This window comes from Urocitellus parryii, chromosome 2 (genome assembly GCF_045843805.1).
Source record: "Urocitellus parryii isolate mUroPar1 chromosome 2, mUroPar1.hap1, whole genome shotgun sequence".
Taxonomy (NCBI): domain Eukaryota; kingdom Metazoa; phylum Chordata; class Mammalia; order Rodentia; family Sciuridae; genus Urocitellus; species Urocitellus parryii.
Genome location: NC_135532.1, coordinates 225,481,005 through 225,504,528, shown reverse-complemented (window position 1 = coordinate 225,504,528; position 23,524 = coordinate 225,481,005). Strand labels below are relative to the sequence as shown.

General features: G+C 60.0%; 1 protein-coding gene across 10 annotated transcripts in view; it reads right to left on the bottom strand.

Annotated features, from left to right (window-relative positions):
- The window catches only part of Adarb1 (adenosine deaminase RNA specific B1), a 111,191-nt gene that overhangs the window by 31,174 nt on the left and 56,493 nt on the right, over positions 1–23,524 (bottom strand). For 4 of the 10 annotated variants that reach the window (XM_077795432.1, XM_077795429.1, XM_077795434.1 and 1 more), the window contains exons 3-7: positions 10,080–11,011; positions 7,207–7,321; positions 5,491–5,659; positions 4,863–5,038; positions 3,673–3,841 (exon numbers count right to left, since the gene is read on the bottom strand). In XM_077795432.1, coding sequence (XP_077651558.1) covers positions 3,673–3,841; positions 4,863–5,038; positions 5,491–5,659; positions 7,207–7,321; positions 10,080–11,011 — 1,561 coding nt within the window. Of the gene's footprint in view, positions 1–3,672; positions 3,842–4,862; positions 5,039–5,490; positions 5,660–7,206; positions 7,322–10,079; positions 11,012–15,188; positions 15,263–16,051; positions 16,706–17,201; positions 17,380–17,552; positions 17,710–19,209; positions 19,221–23,524 lie in introns of those variants that run through there. The other 6 variants (XM_026380216.2, XM_026380213.2, XM_026380214.2 and 3 more) reach the window with 5 other exon arrangements.

The following is a 23,524-nucleotide window of genomic DNA, read 5'->3' as shown; positions in this document are numbered from 1 at the left end:
GTGCGCCACCAGGAGGTGGCAGAGATGTGGGAGAAGGGAAGAGGTCACCAGCAGTCAGGAAATGCCCTCGGGCGGACGGAGAGGACCACAGCTGGCCAACACGGCGGGACGCGGCGCGCTGGCTCAGAGCCACGCGAGGTCTCGAATCCACACTGCAACCCAGCACCTCCCGGACCAGCACCAAGAAGCTCAGCCAAATCCAGCAGGAAGCAGCGAGGCCAGGGAGGAGACTCAGGGAGACTGAGAGGGCCTTTGAGTAAAAGCCAACAAAACTGACAAGCTCTTGGCTACTGTCACTAAGTAGAGAAACTTAAAAACCAGAAACACCAAAGGAAACAGTAGGACCATGGCCGCGGTCGTGGAGAGAACCGTAGGGGACACAACAGAGGGATGACCAGGAGACAGACAGGCTCCCACCGTGCGGCCGATCGCAGCTCACCAGGAAGAAAACCAGAACCTCACTAGGCCACGGGTGGCGAGAGGCAGAGCCAGAGACACCTCCTGCAGAGAGCAGCTCAGGGCCACCGGCCTCGCTGCAGAATCCCACAACACCCAGCACCAATCCTCCCGGAATTCTTCCCAGAGAGTTAAGAGGAAGAATCCCGTCCACACTCATCCTACGAGGCCAGCATGACCCTGCAATCACAGCCAGATGAGGACGCTACAGGAAAGCAAACCAAGATCAGTATTTCTGATGAATGTTAACAAAAAAACCCTCAACAGAACACTACAGATCAGTGCCACAGCACGCTGTGAGCCTAGGCCACCAGCAGGGCGCTGGCTCGGGAATGCACGGCAGTTCACCAGGGGACATCCATCCGTGCCGCTGACGGTATCAGCAGAACGAGGGGCAGCACCACTCATCCCCTGGAGTGGGGCAGGGTGAGCACGAGGCAGATCTGACCCCCTCCCGTGACAGACACAGGAGTGGAAGGGTGGCACCTCCGCCCAATGAGGCCCGCTGTGAAAATCCCACTCAGTGTGAACTGGACCCAAGCACCAAGTCCAGCACCAAGGCAAGGATGCCCCCGGGTGAGTGACCTTGAAGAGGGTGATGCTGGCTGGGCGTGGTGGCACACACCTGGAATTCCAGCAGCTCAGGAGGCTGAGGCAGGAGGACTGCGAGTTCAAACCAGCCTCAGCAACTCAGTGAGGTACCAAGCAACTCAGCGAGACCCTGTCTCTAATAAAATGCAGAATGGGATACCAAAGCCAACTAAGAATGAAACCCAACAAAACCGTTAGCCAGCCTTGGTGAGAGAGGTTCCATTCTAAACTCTTCCCTTATCATTGTCATCAATGTTAACATAATAATAGTGATATCAGTGACCAATTCTTCACCAACTAAGATGGCACAAACCCTCCCTAAACAAACTTTACTGGGTATAATGAAGCCCTTCGAGAACAATACCATGATCTAGGGAAACTGTGGGCTATCACTGTAAACATACAGGCTGCAACACTGCCGCAGTCTGGCTGGGCACGATTCAGGAGCCACTTGTCAAAAGAAACGAGCTTTATTTTTAGAACCACACACGCCAAACAAAACAGCTCCTCAGGAAGAAAAAAAAACCCTCAGAGCCCAACTGCCACCACCGGCTTCCACCAGCCTCTCCCCCATACAAAACTCACCACCTCCCCCAATCCTCCTGCTCTTGAGGCCGATTGGCTGGGTCGTGTGGGCGGAGCCAAAGAAGTCCCCCAATGAGCAGCTCCATGGTCTGAAAGGGCAGGGAAACAGCCCAATGAACATGACCACAGAGGAGCCAATCAGCTAGATGTTGTTGGGGCCGCTGTGAGCCAATCATCAGCCGGCAGCTGGAAGTTTGCTGGGGCCCCTTTGGCTGTGGCTGTCAACACAACATTCCCTGGAGTCACCAGTTAGTGAGACTGGGAGACGCCACGCTACGGCAGACAAGCCCTCACTGCGGTGGGCTCTTCTCCTGTGTCCTCACAGATCTGAGAGTCAAGTCAACGAACGTTACACAAAGGACCACATGCATGCTCCCGGGAAGACATCTCACAGCCGTCCTTCCCGATAACAGCCAAACGGATGGGGAAAAGTACAAAATAGGGCTGGGACGTGGCTCAGGGGTTAGGCGTTCCTGTTCAATCCCCAGTACAGAAAAGGAAAGAGGGTGACGCTGCCACCAAGCAGGGAAAGGAGCTGGGGAGACACAGGACGATGGAGACCAGCCACGAGGTGCTCTGCGCACCACAGGGCCCGAGAGCAGGCCCACGGGAGCAGGACGTGAGGTGGACGGCCCTGTCTCTCAGCAGGACCTCTGCCTCCCCACTGGTGAGAGCAGCGTCAACCAAGCCCGACTCCCACTTGCAATGTGCAGGAACGGCCCAAGGCCTGGCAGGCAGGGCCAAGGGGGAGGCCACTGGGCGCAGTCCAACCTCCCAGCCAAGACTGACTCCAGACACTGGCAAGTGCCTCAGAGAGGCTGGGCGTCAGGTGTCCGCCACGGGGTGGGCGTCAGGGGGGTTCACTACGGGGTGGCCGTCGGGGGATCCGTGACGGGGTGGGGGTCAGGGTTCCCTGATGGGTAGGAATAAGGGGCTCCCAGGGGGCAGGTATCAGGTGCGTGATGGGGTAGGCGTCAGGGGGACCAGGATGGGCCAGGTGTCAGGATAGTAAGGTCTGTAGGTGGGGCAGTGGAAGGACACCCACATGTCCCACCCCCATGTCCCCCTGGAGCACCTGGGCAGGGACTGTGGGCAGTGACTGGCAGGTGAGGAGCAGAGGGCAGCTCAGCTGCTCTACGTCTGTATTCTAGGACACACGGACACACCCACGACCATGTGCAGGCCGGCGGCTGAGGCTACGCTGGGTAAGGCTGAGCCGGGGCTTCAGGTGGGCCAGGCCTTTTTTCCCTGACATCAGGTTTCAGGTTAGGGATCTCGCACTGGTCAAGTCTGCAGATGTTCCACGTCCCATAATCTGACACCCGCCACACACTGGCCCAGGCACCGCAGATGACAGACTCCACCCGCCACACTCCGGCAGGACAGACCAAGTGTAGGACTAACCCAGCCCCAGGAACTTGGGGATCCCCGCCCCATTCAAGAGCATCACAGACGAGGTGTGTGTGGTCCGCCCGTGGGTCAGTGTGAAGACAGGCTGCCAGGCTGCCGTGTGGCCTGCCCCTCCCAGAACTGGGCACTACAGGTCATCACCCGGGTGCCCGTGTGCGCCGTAATGGCACGTGGGCTCTGAGAGCTTCGGGACGGGCACTGAGCCTTGGCGCCACAGATGACCTGCACACAGCTAAGAGACCAGGTGGCTCCCGGGCCACCTACTAGGGCGGCCAGCCGTGCGGCCCCTACTCGGCTCGGGGCTCTGAGCTCAGAACGCCTGCCTGTGGCGGGTGTGTGGGTGTCAGCCACCCTCCGTGTCCAGGGAGGGTCCAAGCACCAGGGCTGTCCCCTCTGCTGCTGAGGGTCCCGTGCCTCCCTCGGGAGAGGGCGGTCCAAGATGTCACCTGCAGCGCACTCCACACACCCTCTGCCTGGGCATCCAGGCATGAGACGGGAGGGGCAGAGCCTCCTGGAGAGGCAGCCTTGTCCCTCCAGCTGGCCCTGGAAAGCTGCATCCTCCAGAGGGCTTGGAGCACCCACAGGGGAGAAGGTGGTCGGCGGGAAGGCCCGCAGCCCTGGCAGCCTTACCGTGCTATCTTGTCGCTGCAGGACATGGTCAGCAGCCTCTCCCCCTGCAGCACCCCATCCCACGTCTGGATGCTGGCGTTAGACCGCACTGGGATCGTCCCCTCGCCAGACTCAATTTTTGTCCGCAGCTGTCCCCTCGCTTTGCGGTTTGGATGTCGATCTGAGGGTTCTGAGAGAGAAAGCAAGTTCAAAGGTCAGGGTGGAGCACCAGGCCGTGGCACGTCCAGGCCTGAAGTATCTGCACACATGCAGCACGTTCATGCCACCTACACAAGACACTCATGCAGCTCAGGTTTACAGAAAGGACTCAAGAAGGGGCCTCCGTGGGGGAGGGCAAGGAGCCTTCCATCCCCACTGAGACGATTTCCATCCAGACAATGGTGGGAGAGAACAGGAGGACGCACCCAGGGCTGCTGACTCGGCCAGGGGCATTCGCTGTAGCTTACCCCTTGTATACCAAAGAGCTTTCCGTAAGGTGTGCCGGGGCACATCCCCGGGAAGCCAGCGCACAGCCACCATTAGCCCTGGGGCACCCACTGAGTGGTTTCCACTTTCTTTCTCATAGATTTCTTTAATATCTTTACTTCATTTATATGTGGTGCTGAGGACTGAACCAGGCGGTGCTCTACCCCTGAGCCCCAGCCCCAGCCCCTCTTTCTCATATTTTAATAGCAGCCACTCGCTGGGGGACGACATTGGCTTTATAATCAAGGAAGAGGATGTCACCAAACCCGCAGTGTGGACGGACATGCCCAGCCTTGGGAGAAGGACATGGATACAAACTGCCACAACCAGGGCACTGGCTGGCGGTGACGGTGGCCCACTTGGCACCAGTGTCCACCACTCCTGAAGTAGCAGCTCTGTGCTTGGGTCACACATTAGTCAGGGAGCGCGTCAGGGAGTTAGTTGCCACACACAGAAGCACCGGGCACCCGATTCAGACACTCGGGCGTGGGTGTGGGTACGACTTTGGTCTGACACCTTCACCCTGTTCTCAGGACTCAGTTAATCCGAAGTTGCATTTTCCTTTCTTGCTTTAGAATTGGCATTTTGCATTCATTAGCATTTTCTGGTTCAACGGCCACTTGAGAAGAAGGAGCCCGTGCTGTGACGGCATCTCCCATCGGACCCACACCCAGGACACCGCATGCTGCGCCTGCCCTCACTACGGGGTAAGTTTCCTTGAGGACCTGCTGCCTGCTGGTCCAGCCTCACACCTTCGAGCACCGGCTCGTGGGGCGAGAATATCCGGGCGTCCCCGCAGGGAGAGGTGCTGATGTACAGGTGGAACTGCACGGTGTCCTTCAGCCGGAACCCTCCGCGCTCCGACTTCTGGAAGATGGAGCTCTTCTGGTCCTCTTTGCTACTGCAAAACCAATCAACAAAGGAGCAGTGGCAGAGGTGACCTGAGCTGCTGTGTTGAGAGGCAGGGTTTCCAGGGTGCTTCCCACAGGCAGGCCGGCTTAGCGGGACCTCAGGCCACCTCGGGGAGGGCTGGGTCATTGAGCAGGAGCGACTCCTGCCCCCCATGCGTGTTTTCAAGCAGCCAGACACAGCGCGTGGCCTGGCAAAGGAAGGTCAGGCCAGGCCTGGGGAGGCTCCTCACGTCCACACTGCACGGAGCGAGACCACACGGCCTTCGCAGGCCTGGGGACCAGAGCCCGGCCACGTCCACAGGGCATGTGCCTGCAGCTGTGCCTGCGCATGTGTTCCTAACTCGTGGCTCTTGGGACTGAGCGCGGGCAGAGCAGGGCAGCAGCGGGATCACGCCCACATGCTGTTCCAGGGTCTGCACCGCGTCAGGGGCTCCGCACTCACTTCAGGTAGAGCTCCAGCTGCGTGTAGAGGAACCTGAGCAGGGAGCGGCGGGCGATGATCTCCGCGTGGCAATCGTTCAGCGCCAAGCCGCGGTCGCTCATGTACTCCCCATTGATGCACTTGGTCCCCGTGGACACACTGATCACCTTGGCGTCCTTCACGTCTGTGCCTGGAGGGCAGGAGAGCGCTGCAGCCACGCGGGAGACGCCCAGGCCCTCCAGGTCACAGATGATGAGCCGCCCCGCTGCCTGCTGCTGCCTGCCCGCCTGCGCTCACACCTGCCCAGCCCGTCCCGGAGCACAGGGCCCTCATGCAGCAGGGCAGGTGCACTGCCCCTCCCCACTGCCCAGGAACAAGGCACCGTGAAGAGGCTGGCCAGCCTGGGAGTCAGGGTGAAGCCAGAACCACATCACCCAAGAGGTGCAGCAGAGGGCTCAAAGGTGCCGAGGCCCCTCACGTTGAGAGCCTGTCACGTTCAACCATACTGGCGAGGGGCACCTGGGACAGCCTGGCGGGACAGGCCACAGGCCCAGAGACTGGTGTGAGCTGGGTGGGGCTCAGGGTACAGCCTAGCACTTGCCTAGGCCCAGAGGCCCTGGGTCCCACCCCCTGTGCCAGAAGAGACACAGTGACCTGGGTGGGGGCCAGTGGCAGCCTCGCCTTGTGGCCAGGGCTGAGAGGTGGCAGGGGCGGCGCCCTGGCGGACCGTCCTCAGCAGGCTGACTCCCGGCAATGCCAGGCCAGTGCTGCTGCCCCCTGGCTTCAGACGCACTTTTGGCTTTGAGCCACGATCACGGGAAGATTGAGCATGTGGTGCCACCTCTTCCCCGGTACCTGGGCACCTGAGGAAGGAGCAGCTGGCCTCACCCCTGAGGGCACGGGGCTCGCAGGGAGCCAGCTCACAAGTGGCACCCTAAGACGGGCAGGCCCAGGCGCCAGACACTGGGGCTCTCCTGAGAGGAGCCTTGGAGTGGGAGGCTGCGGCCAGCAGCACAGCCATGACCACAGCAGCCACGGTTCCCGGGCACCAGACTCATGTCCCCCTACCACCTGAAGAGGTGGCCACCTTGGGAGAGGGGCCACGGTCCCCTGCACAGGGAACCAGGTTTCTCCCTGGCTGGCAGGTGTCACCCTCCCCACCTCCCTCCCTGCCTGGCCTCTGCCTGCACTGGAGAGTCCATGCTGGGTGACCCAGGCTGGGAGTAGAGCCCCCAGGAAACAGGGTCCTCTCCTGGGCCCCACCCCACCCAGGGGCCAGGCACTGGCTTTTCCTCAGAGTTTCCAGGAAGGACCCCAGCTTCTTTCACTCCTGGAAACTTCTGGAAGAACCTGAGGAATGACCAGCGCTTCCCCCGCCCTCTGACCTGCACTCCCCAGCCGTCCTGCCCCTGGTTGAGCCCCTCCCCAGCAGCCCTCGGCCTGGTAGCCAGGCTCCCTGTCAGCTGCCTCAGGATAGGCAGAGGCCAGAGGCCGTCCACAGGAGGGGACAGGAGGAGCCCTCCTGGGCTGGCCTGGGCGTCAGGCCCGACTGCTGTGCCCTGGGCTGGGTGGCCTGACTCTGCCGAGCTGCACCGCGTCCAGGGGGAGGGCCCAGGGCAGCTACTGCCTGCACCCAGAGCCCCGCCCATGAGAGCAAGGTCCACCTGCCGCTCGAGTCCCGGGCCCGTGGCAGACCACACAGGGAAAGAGGAGGGGCAGACAGGTGGACACGGCTACCTGTGGTCATGACGACTCCAGCCAGCACTTTCCTGCGTGCGTGAGGCGAGGAGAAGTTGTCCGTCAGGTCACTGAACTTACCCAGGACCAGGCGCGAGACGGCGTCTGCCAGCACCTGGGGAGGAAGGACCTGAGGTCAGGCCTCGTACACCTGGGAGCCAGCGCCTCTCCATGCCAACACACGCGGCCCCTCACACAGGGACGCTGGCGGACCATGGCCACCCCAGGGACCACTGGGTAAAGGTGACAAATGTGTGTTTCCTCCAAAACATCCCTCGAAACAGGGGCCAAAATGTCATGTGGGACTCAGCTGGGGCTCCTCCAGGCCCCAGCCCCCTCACCGGGGAACCCAGGCCTGGACCTGCTGCCCTGCCTGCTGACCCTCAGCCACCCTGCTGTGGCCACAGCACTTTCAGGGAGGGAACAGGTCCTCTTTGGCCCTCCTGTGACAAAGGGCACTGAGCCTGGAGGGGGCGGTGCCAACACGGCAGGGGGGACGCCTGGCCACAGGGTGCCCTGCTCGAGCCAAGTGCCTCTGTCAGGCCCCGAGGTGGGCTTCTCGGCTGCAGATGTATCTTGGAGACAGTGACAGAGTCTTTGGGGTGTCAAGCCAACTCTGCCAGATGCCACCAACTCACCTGTCTGCACAACCCAGTGGCCCCGGCAAACCCTGTCCCCTGATCCTCGGGAAGCGCGTCCTGCTCCCAGGGGCTACCCTCCTTGGGCAGGACTGTCCCCGTCCCTGCACAGCAGATACCAGGGCACCCAGAACACAGGACAGGGCAGGTGTGGTGTGCTGGACCCCCAACGCCCCCTCAGCCCCGGGGACATCAGCAGCACAGGCCTGAGGGCGGACAGAGGCCAGCGAAGAAGGCCATGCAGGGCACTCACACCCCGGGCAGCAGGTGGGAATCAGCCAGGAAACCAGCTGCCGTTGCCTAGGGGCAGCCCAGCACCAGTGCCCGGGGAGCGGAGAGCTAGAACCACGAGGGGAGGCTGGCCTCGCGCCCTGTGGTGCAGAAGCAGCCCCTCTGAGTCCAGGTGGCTGTGATGCGGAGGTAGCAGGCTCTGCCAGCCAGGCCAGGCCACGCGTCCCAGTAGCCACACAGCAGCCCGGGAGCCTCCACAGCCTGCCCAGCCCTGAGGTGGATGAAAGCCCGCAGACCTCACGTGGCCAACACTCTGAACTCCCTAAGCCCCCTGTGCCAGGAATGTGGGGAGGTGGTCCTGAACCAGGAGGCTGGGCCTGGGGCCTTCCAGTGACCCCAGGAAAACAGCAAAGACCCCTGTCCACTCCAAAACAGGTGCTCTGAAACCTCCAGGCAGAAAACCGCAGAGGCCAGCAACATGCCCAGCAGGACCAGTCCTAGGAAGGCCCACCCCGGTCCTTTGAGCAACACAGGACCCGCCTGAGCCCGAGGGCTTCAGGAGACACTGCGGAGGGCTGAGCGGACACAGGAGGGGACACAGGAGGGTTGGGAGGACACAGCTCCCACCCGAGGTTCTGGACTACAGAGGGCCAGAAGCAAGCCGGGGCCTGCCAGCCGTGCCCCTTCCCACAGCCAGGCCCCACTAGAAGCCCTCCCAAGCTGGACACTCCCAAGCTGGACACTCGGTCCTCTCCTCACTGAGGTGGCTGAGGCACGGCCAGGCCATGTACCCCTGGGCACGCTTCCATCTGCTTCCCTGCGCTGTCCATGTCCCCTCGGGGCCTGGGTAAAGACCCACATCAGCTGAGCACGCAGGGCCTGGAGAGCACCATGGACAGGGACGATGGGCACGGCAGACTTCTGCGCCAGTGAAGAAGCCCAAGCCAGGCACAGGCCCAGGGCGAGGCATCCCTGGGGAACTGCTGCTGCCAGTCTGCACAACGGCAGCCGGACCAGCAGCTCGGGGAGCGATACTGGCCAGGGCAAATGCAGGAAGCAAGCACTGGTTCCCCACGGCATCAGCTGTCCCTCCATGACACGGCATTCAGTCGCTAGAGGCAGAAGAGAACCAGTTCCTCCTCTGCAGCAGACTCCAGCTGCAGGGGTCAACAGAAACCCCATATTGGTCCCAGGAGGATGTAAGCCTGCCTGGCCCTGGTCTGGAGGGTGCACCGCCTCCCCAGAAGAAGGCGCAGGAAGAGGAAGCAGCACAGGAGTGGAATGCGGTCCTCACCACAGACCAGCAGGACTCGGGCTCCAAGGACAGAAGCAAGACTGCAGCAGCTGGGCCTCCAGAGAGCCAAGGCCCCCACTCCCTCCCTCTCAGATGCCACCAGAGCCACTGCAGCTCCCTGTCTTCACCTTGATTTTATCAGGGCAGGGGACAAACCTCAGAGGCCTCCCATGTCCAGTCAAGCAGGAAGGAGCCTCACACAGATGCCACGCAGGGCACTCAGGGTGCAGAGACTCCTGGGCAACTGGTAGGCCCTGGAGTCCTGCTGGATGCCCCTCTGGCATGTGGTCCCCATTGCTCCCAGCACCTTCTCTGCCCTGCTAGGCTGCTGCCTGGGGAATGCAGCCTGGGTCTCCTGGCTTCCCGTAGTGGTCCAGCAGCCCTGACCTGGTGCACAGACTCCCCTGGGGAGGTGAGCGAGCATTCGCTGAAGGGCCAGGTCCAGTGTTGGGCTCTCCCCATCCTGACAGGGCTTGCTGTGGGGACCACAGGTCGTGACTGAGACTGCCCTGGGGACGGGGTCTTGGGAGTCCCTGCACTGCCCTTGACAGCCCCAGCGTGCACTAGGGACCATGGCCTCTCCCCGACCCGGCCGTGAAATCAAGGAGAGCTGCCCTGCCAGACTTACCAGCCCACTTCCTGCTGAGGCAGAGCCCACGCTGCGCAGTGTGGCCAGGCGTGGGGCTGCTGCTCCAGCATGCACCTCTTACCTGTGGCAGGTGCAGCTGCAGCCCCTCGCTGGGCACGGGCTGGCGTGATGGTGTCTGGTCCAGGTGCAGGTTGAAGATGGTGGCCAGGGCCGATTGTGCAGCCCGAGCCTTGGCCAGCTTCTTGTTCCTGCCCGACCCCTCGAAGAACTGGCCGTCCACCACCACGGACATGACGAAGCTCTTGGCATGGCTCTCCCCACTCTCGGAGAGGAAGTCATACTTCAGCCCTGGACGCAGCTCGTTCAGGATCATCACAGGGTTCTTCCCGCTGGGCGGTGGGAAGGGTGGTGGGCCCGGCAGGGGGGGCTGGGCAAGGCTGGCGGGCACAGGAGAGGCCGACAGGCTGAGGTCCCCGCTGGAGCTGAGGGACTCGTCTCCGTTGGAGCCCATGCAGAAGGACTCCACCCGGTCTGGGGTCTCGAAGCCATTGAAGAGCGTGTCAGGGAAGTCGGCCTGGTCAGAAGTGAAGTCTGTGTGCACGGACAGGGTCCTACCCATGGCCAGGTGGGCCTCGGAGGCATTGGGAAACTGGACGAAGGACCTCAGGGCCTTCTCTGCAGCATGCAGCTTGGCCTTCTTCTTGGTGGGGCCGGAGCCCTCGAAGACCTGCCCATTAACCTCCACGGACATGACGAAGAGCGGGGCGTGCACGGGCCCCGTCTGGGAGAGCAGCGTGTACTGCAGGCCGGGCTTGATCTCGTTCAGCTGCATCAGTGCATTCTTGGGCAGCACGGGCCCTGGCGCTTTCCTCCGCTTCTTCAGGCGGTACCTGGAGTGGCCATTGCTGCCCTCCTCCAGGGGCCGCTTCCGGCCAGTGCCACTGCTGCCCCCACCAGGGAGCTGCAGGCCCTCACCAGGCCCAGGGGCACTGCCGTCCTTGGGGGACACGATGTCCAGACTACGGTTCTCCTTGATGTCAGTGCTGCTGGAACCTGCGGTGCCCAGAAAGAGTAACTTGCAACGCCTTCGTTGCAGGACCTTGTAAATGCAAAATTTACAGATTCCTTGGCCTCTTTGCAATGGTGAGTGGTGTGTGTGTGCCCCGCTCCTCCCTGCCAGCCCGAGAACTGCCAGCCTGGGCACTGCACCGACAGTGGCTCAGTGGCCACCTAGCTCCCCTGTGGCCTCTGCCTAAAGGGCAAGTTGAAGAAGTGGTTCTGGGGGTTGAGCCCGGGGCGCTCAGCCGCAGGCCAGGTTTCAGTCCTTTTTGTTCTCTCTGAGACAGGGTCTGGCTAAGTAGCTGAGGGCATCACTAAGTTGCTGAGGCTGGTCTTCAGCCTGCAGTCCGGCCTCAGCCCCCAGAGCTGCTGGGTCCCAAGCCTGTCCACCCTGCCTGGCAAAGGGTAAAGAACTTTAAAAGTTTTTCTACTGAGAATATTCTGAATCATCCAGAAATACTTTACTCGATCTTTTCTACATTTTAGACAGTAACTTAATCCCCCGAAGTCCCCATTAATTAGTCTGTGAAATGGCAGCGTGTCGGGACAGACAGACGCCCCATTCACCCAGGGAGGCCCTCTTGCCCAAGGGCACCCACCCCCGATGCCCCTGAGTTTTAAACTGCGGCATCTCTCACAAGAGGAAGCAGCACTTTAAAACACATCCACAAACTAATTAGTTTTTCAGTTTAAAAATAGTCAACCCATATATGTGACCATTTCATTTAGTTTATAATTCAAAAAAGCTGTTTACATAATTATATAAAACACTATGACTTTTTAGAGATTATTTTTGAAGGATACGACTTTATTTCTGGTATTCATTTGAAATTCTTCATTATAGGCAGGGATCTTTACCTCAGAACTCTTAATATGTTCCATGATAGAAAAAAAATACAAGCACAAAATACAAGATTGTGTGAACAGGCTCCATAACTAAGTCTAGCCGTTCTATATTTTAAACACGACTCTCTGGTGGGCCTGCAGAATGATCTACTCGTCCACCCCTTAGAGCTACGTCACGGACTTTAGAACTCTGGAACTCTAAGGCAAGAGGACCACGGCTCTGATTTTAAGGGGGAAATGAGCACTCACTCTCCTGTGCAGTTGGACAGAGGCACAGGGGCTTTGGCCAGCGCCACAGGACCCTGTGCGAAGCCCCCACTCGCTCCGGGGCCCTGGGACCCACTCGGTCCCAGGTGCTCCTGGAACTTGAGCAGTGCCCAGGGTGGACTTGGGCGGCCACTCCCTGTGAGGCCGGGCAGGTGCTCCTGCTACTGGCACTGAGGACCCGGGAAGGCCCTGGACACTGCCCTGCACCCCAGGCCAATGGCTGAGACCTGGGCTTCCCTCCACGGCCGAGTGACACACACACCACTCCTCCAGTCCACAAAGCTGCCGGAATGACACTGAATTTCCATTTATAACATCCTCCAGCAAAAGGCCGGTAGGTTACTCCTTTCGGAACTCAAAGGAAGAAAAGGTTAAAAGAGAGAGCCCAGACGGATCAGAGGTCAGTAAGGGCAGCGAGGACGGCAGGGCCAGCTGTGCACAGGCCTCTGCCGCTGCACAGGACATCAGCGGGGACACCCCGCGGGTCGCCGGACGCCTCTGTAGACCCACAGCCGGTGGCCAGTCGCCCCCAACAGCTGCCTCCACAGTCTAGAGGCCACAGGACAGTAGCTCCCGCCCGGTCCCGCCCACTCCAGGGGCTCCTCCATGGCAGAGGCTGGGGAGCTGGCCGCCTTCTACCCAGGACCCCCAGGCACAGGAGGCGAGTGGACCTGCGAAAGACACGTCCTCACAGTGCCTCCGGGACAGATGCCTGCCCGGCCCCCTGCCAGCTGCTGCCCTTCAGAAGGACGGACGTGGAGCCAGGGCGCTTCGTGTTGGCTTAGACCCCGGCTCCTCTTCTCAGGAAAATGGCTGGGGAGGGTTCTCGTCAGGGGACTGCCACAGGCTCCTCAGGGAGTCACCCCAACACACGGCTAAGTGCCTTCTGAAATGAGGCCACACTCACTCTCAAAACTGTGGCAAAACCAGAAACGGCAGAGGAACTGGCAGCAGAACCCTACACCTGCGTTTTGAAAAGCTCTCAAGGGCAAGACTGAGGAGGACAGTGACCCGAGACACACCACGCCCACCGCCCTCAAGGCAGGAGAGACCGACAGTCCCCGCGCAGGGCAGGGCAGCAGGGGCACAGGCACTTCTGAGGGCTGCTGGACTCGGGTGGCCAGCAAGAGCAGGGCCACAGCCTCTGCTGGTTTGGTGTGGACTCTCAGGAGGTGCAGAGAGCAGGTGCTAGTGGACGTCACCACTGCTGCAAAAGGGGACCGGCACACGAGGCTGCAGGCACTCCTGGAGACGGAAGCACCCAAGCACCAACACAGGTCAGCCAGGCCAGCACATCCGTTGGCCAGGCGTGTACATCTGTCAGCTGGGCACGTCCATCTGTCAGCTGGGCAGGTACGTCTGTCAGCTGGGCAGTACATCCATCAGCAAGACATGTAGGTCCGTCAGCCAGGCACGTATGTCTGTCAGCTAAGCACGTACGTCTGTCAGCCGGGCACGTAGGTCTGTCAGCCGGGCACATCCGTCTGTGGGCACGTACGTCTGTCAGCTGGGCACGTTCGTCTGTCAGCTAAGCACGTAGGTCTGTCAGCCGGGCACGTACATCTGTCAGCTGGGCACCTACGTCTGTGGGCACCTACATTTGTCAGCTGGGCACGTATGTCTGTCAGCTGAGCACATACGTCTATCAGCCGGGCACATACGTCTTTGGGCACGTATGTCTCTCAGCCGGACCCGTACATCTGTGGGCACGTACGTCTGTCATCCGGGCATACATGTCTGTCATCCGGGCACACACGTCTGTCAGCCGGGCACATACATCTATGGGCACCTAGGTCTGTCAGCCGGGCCCGTATGTCTGTGGGCACCTACGTCTGTGGGCACCTAGGTCTGTCAGCCAGGCACGTACGTCTGTGGGCACCCAGGTCTGTCAGCCGGGCACGTACGTCTGTGGGCACCTACGTCTGTCAGCCGGGCACGTACGTCTGTGGGCACCTAGGTCTGTCAGCCGGGCACGTACGTCTGTGGGCACCTAGGTCTGTCAGCCGGGCACGTACGTCTGTGGGCACCTACGTCTGTCAGCCGGGCACGTACGTCTGTGGGCACCTAGGTCTGTCAGCCGGGCACGTACGTCTGTGGGCACCTAGGTCTGTCAGCCGGGCACGTACGTCTGTGGGCACCTAGGTCTGTCAGCCGGGCACGTACGTCTGTGGGCACCTACGTCTGTCAGCCGGGCACGTACGTCTGTGGGCACCTAGGTCTGTCAGCCGGGCACGTACGTCTGTGGGCACCTACGTCTGTCAGCCGGGCACGTACGTCTGTGGGCACCTAGGTCTGTCAGCCGGGCACGTACGTCTGTGGGCACCTAGGTCTGTCAGCCGGGCACGTACGTCTGTGGGCACCTACGTCTGTCAGCCGGGCACGTCCGTCTGTGGGCACCTACGTCTGTCAGCCGGGCACGTCCGTCTGTGGGCACCTACGTCTGTCAGCCGGGCCCGTACGTCTGGGGCACCTAGGTCTGTCAGATAGAAACACGACCTCGTCCCCTGACGGCCTGCACATGCTCCTGCCTTCAGCCCTGGGATGGAGCAGCACTCTCCACACTGTGACAGTGTGTGACAGAAGGAGCCTGAGAGGCTGGTGGCCCAAAGGATGGTGTGCAAAGGAAAGGTCTAGAAGTGCTGGCCCCGATTCCCAGACCCCGGGAGGTCACTGGGGCCTGGAGATGGTGAGACCCTCCCAGAGGCAGGAGCTGACCGTGCCCCGGTCTGCCCAGCAGCCAGGCCCCCGGGTCAGTCCAGGGGACATCTCTGAGTGCCCAGGACCACGCTGTGGCACACCCTCACAAGCCGTGCAGACTTACGGGCTGCACACCTGGAGGCACATTTCCCCCAAAATGACAGCTAGTGACGAGAACGGAGTGAAACCTGCACAGGGGACTGGAGGTAAAGACCCCCCACGGACCACAGAGATACGGAAGAGCGTGCCACCGCCAAGACCCACATCGGCGTGCCCGGGCGGTCGTGCCGATCAGGTGGGCAGACCCCGAGTCGGACGGGACGCTATCTGCCGGGCACTGCGCGGCGGGCCCAGGTCTTACTCATGTTCTCTTCATCTTCTAGATCCATGGCAAAGTGCTTTTGAGAGTTCTTGACTGGCGGAGACTGTTTCTGTCTGAAAGACAGCAAGGAAACAAGGCTTAGTGCGATGGTCTCGGAGCGGAGGCAGGGGTCCTGGCTCTGCCCTGGCACAGGCCTGGCCGGGGCTCCACGTCTCCTCGCAGCACCAGAGCACCCAGGACCCCAGCTGGGACCCGAGAGGAGGACAGCAGAGGGCAGAACAGGGGTCACAGCAGGGGCCAGGACCTCACACTCCACTTGGGCAGTGCAGGGCGTGAAAAACTGGGGACCAAGGGGTAACCCACCCTGGGGCGAAGCCCAGTGACCACAACTGCTGACCACACAACTCAATGAGTTCCCCCACCAGTGACTGTCCAGTTTTCACCCTGGGTCGATGTGAGGCTTGGAATGAAGCAAAGGCACATTTTGAGATCCACCGGCCAAGCTTCACCCAGTACTGCACTATGAAGCAGCTGGACAGACCAGCAAGTATCCAGGTAACCCACCAGCCTCAGGTGACCACGGCTGGATTCCCAGGAGAGACCCAGGACTTGCTGAGGAACAGGTGCTGTGGCTGCCCGGTCCCTAGCCACTCTGCACAGTCTCCGCCCAGCCTCTCTGACAGCCTTCATGACTGTGCTGACAGTTGGTGACAAAGAACCTCAGCACACTGCACCCAGGACAGGACCTGAGGTTCTGCAGCGATGCTGCTTTTGTGCAAACAAAACGCACATTATAAATATAAGAAGGCACATCCACTGCTTCAGAGCACGGTGGCTTGTGGCCAGGCGTGGGGGTATCATGTGTCCTGTATGGAGGATGCGGGTCCTCAGGCGACGGTCACCTGTGCATGTCCTGAGTCTCACTCAGGCGCTGTGAGGACGCCTGGGCTGCAAGGCTCTCTGCAGGGTCTGGAGGCACGGTCTTGTGTCATCGCCACCTCAAGAGGTCACCAGAGAACTAAGCCAGGCAGACGCACCCACGGGGGACTCGGCAGCACACGGCTGCATCTCGTCTTGATGTTTCCGTGATGGGAAGTCAACACGCGTGCCTCGGCGTCGTCTCAGACGGGAGGTCAGAAGTGTGGCTGGCAGGACTGGTGCCCTCAGCAAGCGGGGAACTGGGGCCTCCCGGCTAGGAGGGCAGCTGGGAGAGACGGGATGTGACCCAGGGCCCAGCCAAGCTGGGCGAGCGGTCGGCGCAGGCCAGTGGACAGAGCTGTGGCCTGGCGCAGCTGCAGGTCAAGGGGAGCAGCAGGCACCCTGCTTGACCTCAGGGCAGCAAAGGAGCCAGTCCATAGCCCCTCCTGCCTGCTGAAATGCTGTGCCAAGGCCGGGGGCTGCCCCACAGGAAGAGGGAGCAGACGTGCCCCTCCCTCCACCATGCCCACCAAGAGCCCTGCCCTGGGTTTAAAACAGACACAAGGTCATCGAAAGGCAAGAGAGGGCACATGGAGAGCAGCCCGAGTCCCCCGACGAGGAGCTGGAGCACTGGAAACCTGGAACACCAAGAGCACAAACTCACACCAGGTCCCTGGCCAGAGGACAAGGAAAGGGCAGGCCCCAAGAGGACAGCCCAGACGGGACCCTCGGCTCCAGCCCCCCAAGCCCGGCCCCAGGCGGATAGAGGACCCAGGGCCTGCTGGGGGTTGGACTGGCAGTGGGGCTGCTTCTGTCCTGCAGGCGGCAACAGGCTGTGCCCTCCCGCTCCCAACCCCACCTGGAGGGGACAGGCCACCTGTGCTGCCACTGGAACTCTGAGAGGGGCAGCAGGAGGTCCTCAGCAGGAGGAGTCACAGGGCCAGCGGGGCTCAGCACCACAGGAGGCAGCGCCCCTCCCCTCACAGGCAAAGCCGGGAGAGTGACCGAGCGTGGCAGGGGTGGGGGGGTTCTGTAGTGACACCAGCTGCACTGGGTCAGGCGGGTCTCAGGCGGGACTCGGCAGGCGCCTAGACCTCGCGGCAGGCACCCTCACTATCACAAAGCAACACTCACTCAGAAACAGAGGCTCACTGGTCGGTGGGTCGGTCAACATGGGCAGTGGGAAGGCCCCGCCCTCAGGCAGGAAGAAAGACCCTGGGGGTGAGGACGGGCAGGTCCCGGCAGGAAGGGTGCCCAGTGCAGGTCTCCTGGCCCTGACACACACCTTGTCTCCTACTCTCACACCTAAGTCCTAAAAAGGACCAGGGACCGTGTCACAGTGGAAGGTGGCCACACAGCAGGCCTGCAGGCGGAGAGGCTGGGACCTCCGCTCCCGCACCCGCAGATGCAGCACTGGCAGAAGGTCGGGGCCCAGAGCAGAGCCCGCCTGGCTCAGCGCACGCTGCCTCCTGAACAAAGCCTCACCGAGAGCCCAGAGGCAGGAGGAAAGAACGGCTCCACTTCCAGCCGCACTCAGGATGGGATGCACCTGGGGCAGGGGAGGTCCGCCCACAGCGGGAAGCCAAGGGCCCAGTGGCACTGGACCTCCTTAATGGGGCAGCGAGCAAAAAAGAAAAGTCCAAATAACCAGAACAGTCTGAACCCAAGGAAGGAACCCAGGTGGGGCCCCCAAAGGCCACGTGTGCTGTGCAAGTCCCAGGCCAAGGCGCAACGCAGAGGCACCTGGTGCTGGACTGGGCGCCTTCAGTAGACGCCTCGGGAAGACGGAGCCCCAGGCCTGGTGGAGAGCTCCCCTCCCACCCCGGCGCGGCAGGCAGCGCTCTGTCTCCAGGCCAGCGGGGACCATGCTCCACTGTCCTTTGCAGAACAACAGCTGTGCACAGTCACCTCCTGCTCCAACTCTCACCTGCAGAGGGGAGCCGGGGTGTCCCTGGGCAGAGAAAAGACGCCGCGGGTGCTCACTGGGGCTCAGGGTGCCTCGGGCCTGGAACACCCTCCACCACGCTGGGAGAAAGGCCACCTTGGAGCCACCAAAACTTATAGGTTTTTAAAGAACTTGAGGCGAGTGGTACCCCTGATGAAATGACCACGATCCCCATACCTCTTCCCTCGTGGAAGGTGGTGGTAAGTCAGTTTCACATTTTCTGTCCGGCCCTCAGGGGTCTCGTTTAAATAGCTGTAAAATGCAAACTCGCAGAGAGGACTGCACCTGGGCTCCTCTGTGTGACTCTCACTCCAAACCCACAGGTGGAGGGCCTGTTCAGTGGAGAAAAGAAAACCAGGAAGAGCGCCGGCTGCTCCACAGCGTCTGCGAGCACAGAGTCCCCATGGGGCGTCCGGGAAGGCAAAGCCTGCCACCAGCACTGGCCACGCCTGCCCAGGGAACCACGTCGTCCTGGTTCCTGTTCTGCTCTCAGTGCTGTCCGCGTGGAGACCCCGTGGAGGGTCTCCAAACGCTCGACTGGAGCACTCCACAGATGCCCAGGCCCACGGCCCAGTTGGCCCTGGAGATCGCAGGCAGGGTGCACACAGCCTCTCGTGGACGTGACTCCCAGTCGGAGCAGGATGGGACGCGAGGAGAGCGCAAGCCGGCACGCTTCGAGGTACCGACCTGGGGAGCCAGGGCGGAGCAGGAAGGTGCACCGAGGGCGGAGCACAGAGAAGTCAGGGCTCAGGTGACGGGGGACACCAGCAGCTGCTAAGGACATGGACCAACAAGGAAGGCGGCGACAGGAAACTCAGAAGAGACTGGCACCGTCCGAGCACAGTGTGCTCCCTACCTCGGGCCCTGGGTTCCGTGGCAGACCAGCCACCCATGGCCAAGGCATGGGGGAGTTCAAGGAGCTGGGGGGTGTGCAGGAGGCCTGGGTTCTTGGGGACCCTACTGGGGCCCACTAGGACAGCAACAGTGCTGACACAGACACATGTGACCCCATGTCCCTGCCGCCCCTGCTCTCTGCACAGTGGGAGTCCAGCCAGATGCCCAGAGCCCACCTGCTCCTCCTCCTCCCTCAAACCACACACCAGCCCCTCTCCCCATCAGGCGTGATGGCCCTCCCCCAGCAGCCAGGATGGTCTGCATGGACCAGAGGTGACCTGCAACACACACCCACATGCTCACATGCCAGGCTGGGTGAGTATGCCCTGGTCCTGGAGTGTAGGCACCCCGCAGGAGCTGACCACAGCTGTCCTGAGACACGGTCACCATGAAGCACAAGAGCTCTGGCCTGTCCACCTGCACAGTCCTCAGCATCCTAGAGACAGACAAAACCACTGGAGCCACACAGGAGCTCCGAGGACAGCACTGGGAAGTGCAGTCACCTTTCACATTGCCCACACTGTCCAGGCCCTCTGCAGTTTGAGCAAAAAGCACCTTCGTCCTGACCACACCAAAGCCCTCTCCCGCTGGCCCCACCTGTGAGTCCACCACCTAACCACGCTGGTCAGAAAGCCCCCAGTAAATGGCACCCTGCGTGGCCCTGGATCTGCCTGCCTGGCCCCTCTGCCTACAGCAGCTGGTTCTTCGACACCAGGTTTTCCTGACACACGGCTTCCTTAGAAGACCCCGGTTCTCAAGTCAGAGACCTGCAGCGCTCACAGCCACCTGCCAGAGACACTGTCAGCCTCCCCACTCCTCCCGTGCATGGCCTGCCTTCCTGTGGGCTGTGAGGCCCGTGCGGAGGGCCACTTGGCCTGCTCCGTCTGCCCAGCACACCTGTGGCTGCCTGTTCCCAAGAGGCACAGCTCAGCAGCACCTGCCAAACAGGCACATGACACCCCGGTACTGTGTCAAACACACAGGGCACATTCCCGGCCTACATGGCAGCTCCTCCTCCCACATGGCTGCCACGGAGGGAAGGGCACAGTGCCTGGGGCCACCAGTCCCCAGAATGCATGGGTCTCAGCTGGGCCACAGCAAGCAGGTGCTCTGCTGGCTCTTGAGGTCTTCAACATGGGGCCGCAGGTCAGTCTCCATCAGGGGAGATCGCAGACGTCCACTAATCCCATTTCTCACTTCTACGGGAAGGTACCAACTGGAAGCAACTTGTCCAAGATGGCCAGCTGCTGTGATGGGCCAAGATGTTCCTGGAGTGCAGCCCACTGTGCCACCAGAGTGGCCGAGCACCACCTGGGTTCACTGAGACGGAGAGTGCCCACAGACGACCCCAACAATAGTGCCACTCACACACCATCTAACACACAGCCTCTCAGGAGGTCCTTCCACAGTGAGGTAGCACAAGGCTCGTAGTTATGGGTGGACCCCCGGGTGCCGCCAGCCTGCAGGCCTGGAGCCAGGTTGCCCCGGGTGAGACCCCTGTCCTTCTGCAGACCTGTCCCTATTTCATGGGACCTGCCAGCCACCAGCCTGAGAGCCCAAGAGGGCAGCTCAGAGCCTCCGTGTCACCCAACAGGGAAACCCCCAGGGGTACTGGTGGGTGCGCACGGGGTGCATCTGCTTGCTCTGGAGCAGGTCTAGGTGACAGACACACCTCAGCTCTCCTGGAGCCACAGCGGCCAGGCCTCTGGGGTCACGAGGACATGCAAAGCGTCTGCCTGGCACCGTGTTGGCGCTGTCTGTGTGGAAGGCTGTCCCTGTCCTCCTCCTCCTGCTCTTCTCCTCTGTGAGAGACACAAAGCAGAGCTGGGTCACTCTCTGTGCATGCTGGCGACAGGCTGTGATCCCAGGATGACGGCTGTGGGGCAAGGGGGTGCTGCGGGGGCTGGGCCGAGCCTGGCCCAGTGTCCAGCTCTGAGCGTGGCCAGGCCCTTGGACTCTCTGACTTGGCTGACCAGTAACCATCTTCCCGTAGGTGGGGGCTACAGACTGGAGAGAAGATCCCCGTGATCCCTGCAGCTCCCCAGGTGTCAGCCCCCACCACTTCCAGCCCGGAGCCCGGCCAGCACCCGGCCCCAGTCACACTTCTCAACGTCGCTGGCCAGGGCGGCTGCTCATGGTGAGTCAGATCCTTGGCCCAGCTGGACACAGCAAAAACTGAAGCTGGAGAAACCCTGGATGGCTGACCATAGCAAGCAGATGCAGCCAGCTTCCCCTGTCGAGAGTCTGGCCATCCTTGCTCACAGGAAGTCAGTGGTTCTCACTGAGACGTGTCCCCAAAGCCGTGCCTCCAGTGCTGCCCGCTACCCTTCAGTGCACATCCACCTTGGCCTTCACTTAACAACACAGTGACCAGTTGCGACAACAGACCCGAGTTCAGCTTGTGGAAATGAACACAAAAGGAGAAAAGGCCAGTTCAGCTGTTCCCTTCAGGCAGGGCACGAGCCACGGCCCACGGCAACTCGAATCCATCTGCTCCAAGATGAAACCAAGACGTCAGGAGTCTGCATGCCCAAGAGGCTCTCAGTATGAGATTGCAGACACAAAACCAGGAATGTTCTGCTTATAGTCAATCAATTAACGTCCACTTAGATGACCAGACAGAGGAGGCCACGGGGGATGCTCGAATGACACATTTGTGACAGGAACGCAGCGCAGGGCACCCAGGTGGGAATGAGGCCTGGAGCCCCACAGCTGAGTCCCAGTGGCTCAGGAGGCTGGGTCAGAAGGGTAAGCTCCAGGCCAGCTGTTGAGGGCCACAGCCGAGTCCGGATGACGCATGGCATTTTTGCCCAAAGTAGTGGTTGAGAGGTGACGCCAGGGAGCCATTAAGATGATGACTTTTAAGTTCTCGCAGAGTTCCCGTGGAGTTCTGGTTGAGCTCTGGCGGGGATTCCTGAAGAGTTCGCGTTGGTTGGTGATGTTCCGGTGGAGGGAGTTCCGGTTGGTGTGTGGTGTGTTCCTGGAGGAGCCGCGTGGGTGGCGTTGGGGAGAGTTCCCGGGGAGTGTGCGTGGAGTTTGGAAATAAAGTTTGTTCCTCTTGAGTGGCTCGTGATTTGTGCCCAGCCAGACTGCGGCATTTGGTGGCCCGTACGGGGAACGCCTGAAGCTCGGAGGTAAGTGAAATTGCTGGCCCTGAGGGAAGGCGAGAGAATGGGTGACCATTTCAGAAAACAATGTGTTCTTGTTTTGATTTGTTTTATATTTGTTTCAAGCTGCCTATCCCTAGAACTTTCTCAGGCAAACTGGGAAAAATGGTTGGCTCAAGGTTTGAAGATGTTCGCCCCCGAGGAAGAGATAGAAATAGACCACAAATGCACATGTCAAGAAAATAGGAAAACTGATACCACGATTTTTTGTTCCGTTTTTGTTTCATTCTGTTTCGGTTTGTTAAGTGTCATCTTGTTGGGTTGCGTTATCTTTATAGTAGATTAGAAATTAGTAAAAAAACAAACCAAAATAGTGTTAAGTAAATTGTTAGAGGTTCAGACTATGGAGAAAAACATTTTAGATCAAGTAAAAGAGAAGGTCTCTTGAGCTAGTCAGACAGAGGAAGAAAATTTAAAGGAGGAAGAACTATCAGGGGAAAAGTTACAACAGGAGGCTGCTACTAACACCTTTCTATCACCAGAGGGTGTAAGTGTCCAACCAACAGCGCTGCCTATAGAGACAACATATGCTATGGGGCCCCCAACCCCCGTAGTTGATAGATGGGATCCTGAGACAGCACCTCAAAGATTACCATGCCCTGTACTTGAGCAGGCAGGAGGGCAGCAATATCACCATGCTCTAGATTTCAAAACAGTGAAGCAATTAAAGGAGGCTGTAACAACCTATGGTCCCCAAGCACCCTTCACTGTAAGCTTGGTCGAATCCATTACCAACTTGAACATGGCACCAGCAGATTGGTCTAGTATGTGTAAAGCTGTGCTAAATGGAGGACAATATTTGTTATGGAAGGTTGCCAATGAGAAATTTTGCATGGAGAAGCTAGGCGAAATGCAGCAGCCAGTTACCCTCAAAGAAATCTAGATATGTTGTTAGAAAAAGGACCTTATGAGGGTCAACAGCAACAAATTGAATATGATCCTGCTATATATTCAGATTGCTGCAGATGCAGTTAGGGCATGGAAGACTTTATAAGGACATGGAGACTTACAAGGTCATTTATCTAAGGTAATACAAGGAGCTAATGAACCTTACGCTGAATCTATAAATAGGCTTATTCAAACAGCTACCAGAGTTTTGGGGGACACAGAACAAGCAATGCCATTAATTAAACAGCTAGCCTTTGAGCAAGCAAACAGATGGTGTAAGGAGGCCATTAGATCATGGAAACATGGAGATTTAAACACATATATTAAATTATGTAGAGATGTTAATGAACAAGGGCAAGTCTTGGCAGCTGCAGTACAACAGGCTTTAGATGCCAGGCCAAAAACATGCTACAATTGTGAACAAACAGGACATTTTAAAAGGAGTTGCCCCATAGGAGGAGGGTTTAACAAAACTAGGTATCAAAGGAGTAGAATACCAGGTATTTGCCCACGATGCCATAGAGGGAGACACTGGGCTAATGAATGCCGTTCTCAAACCACCA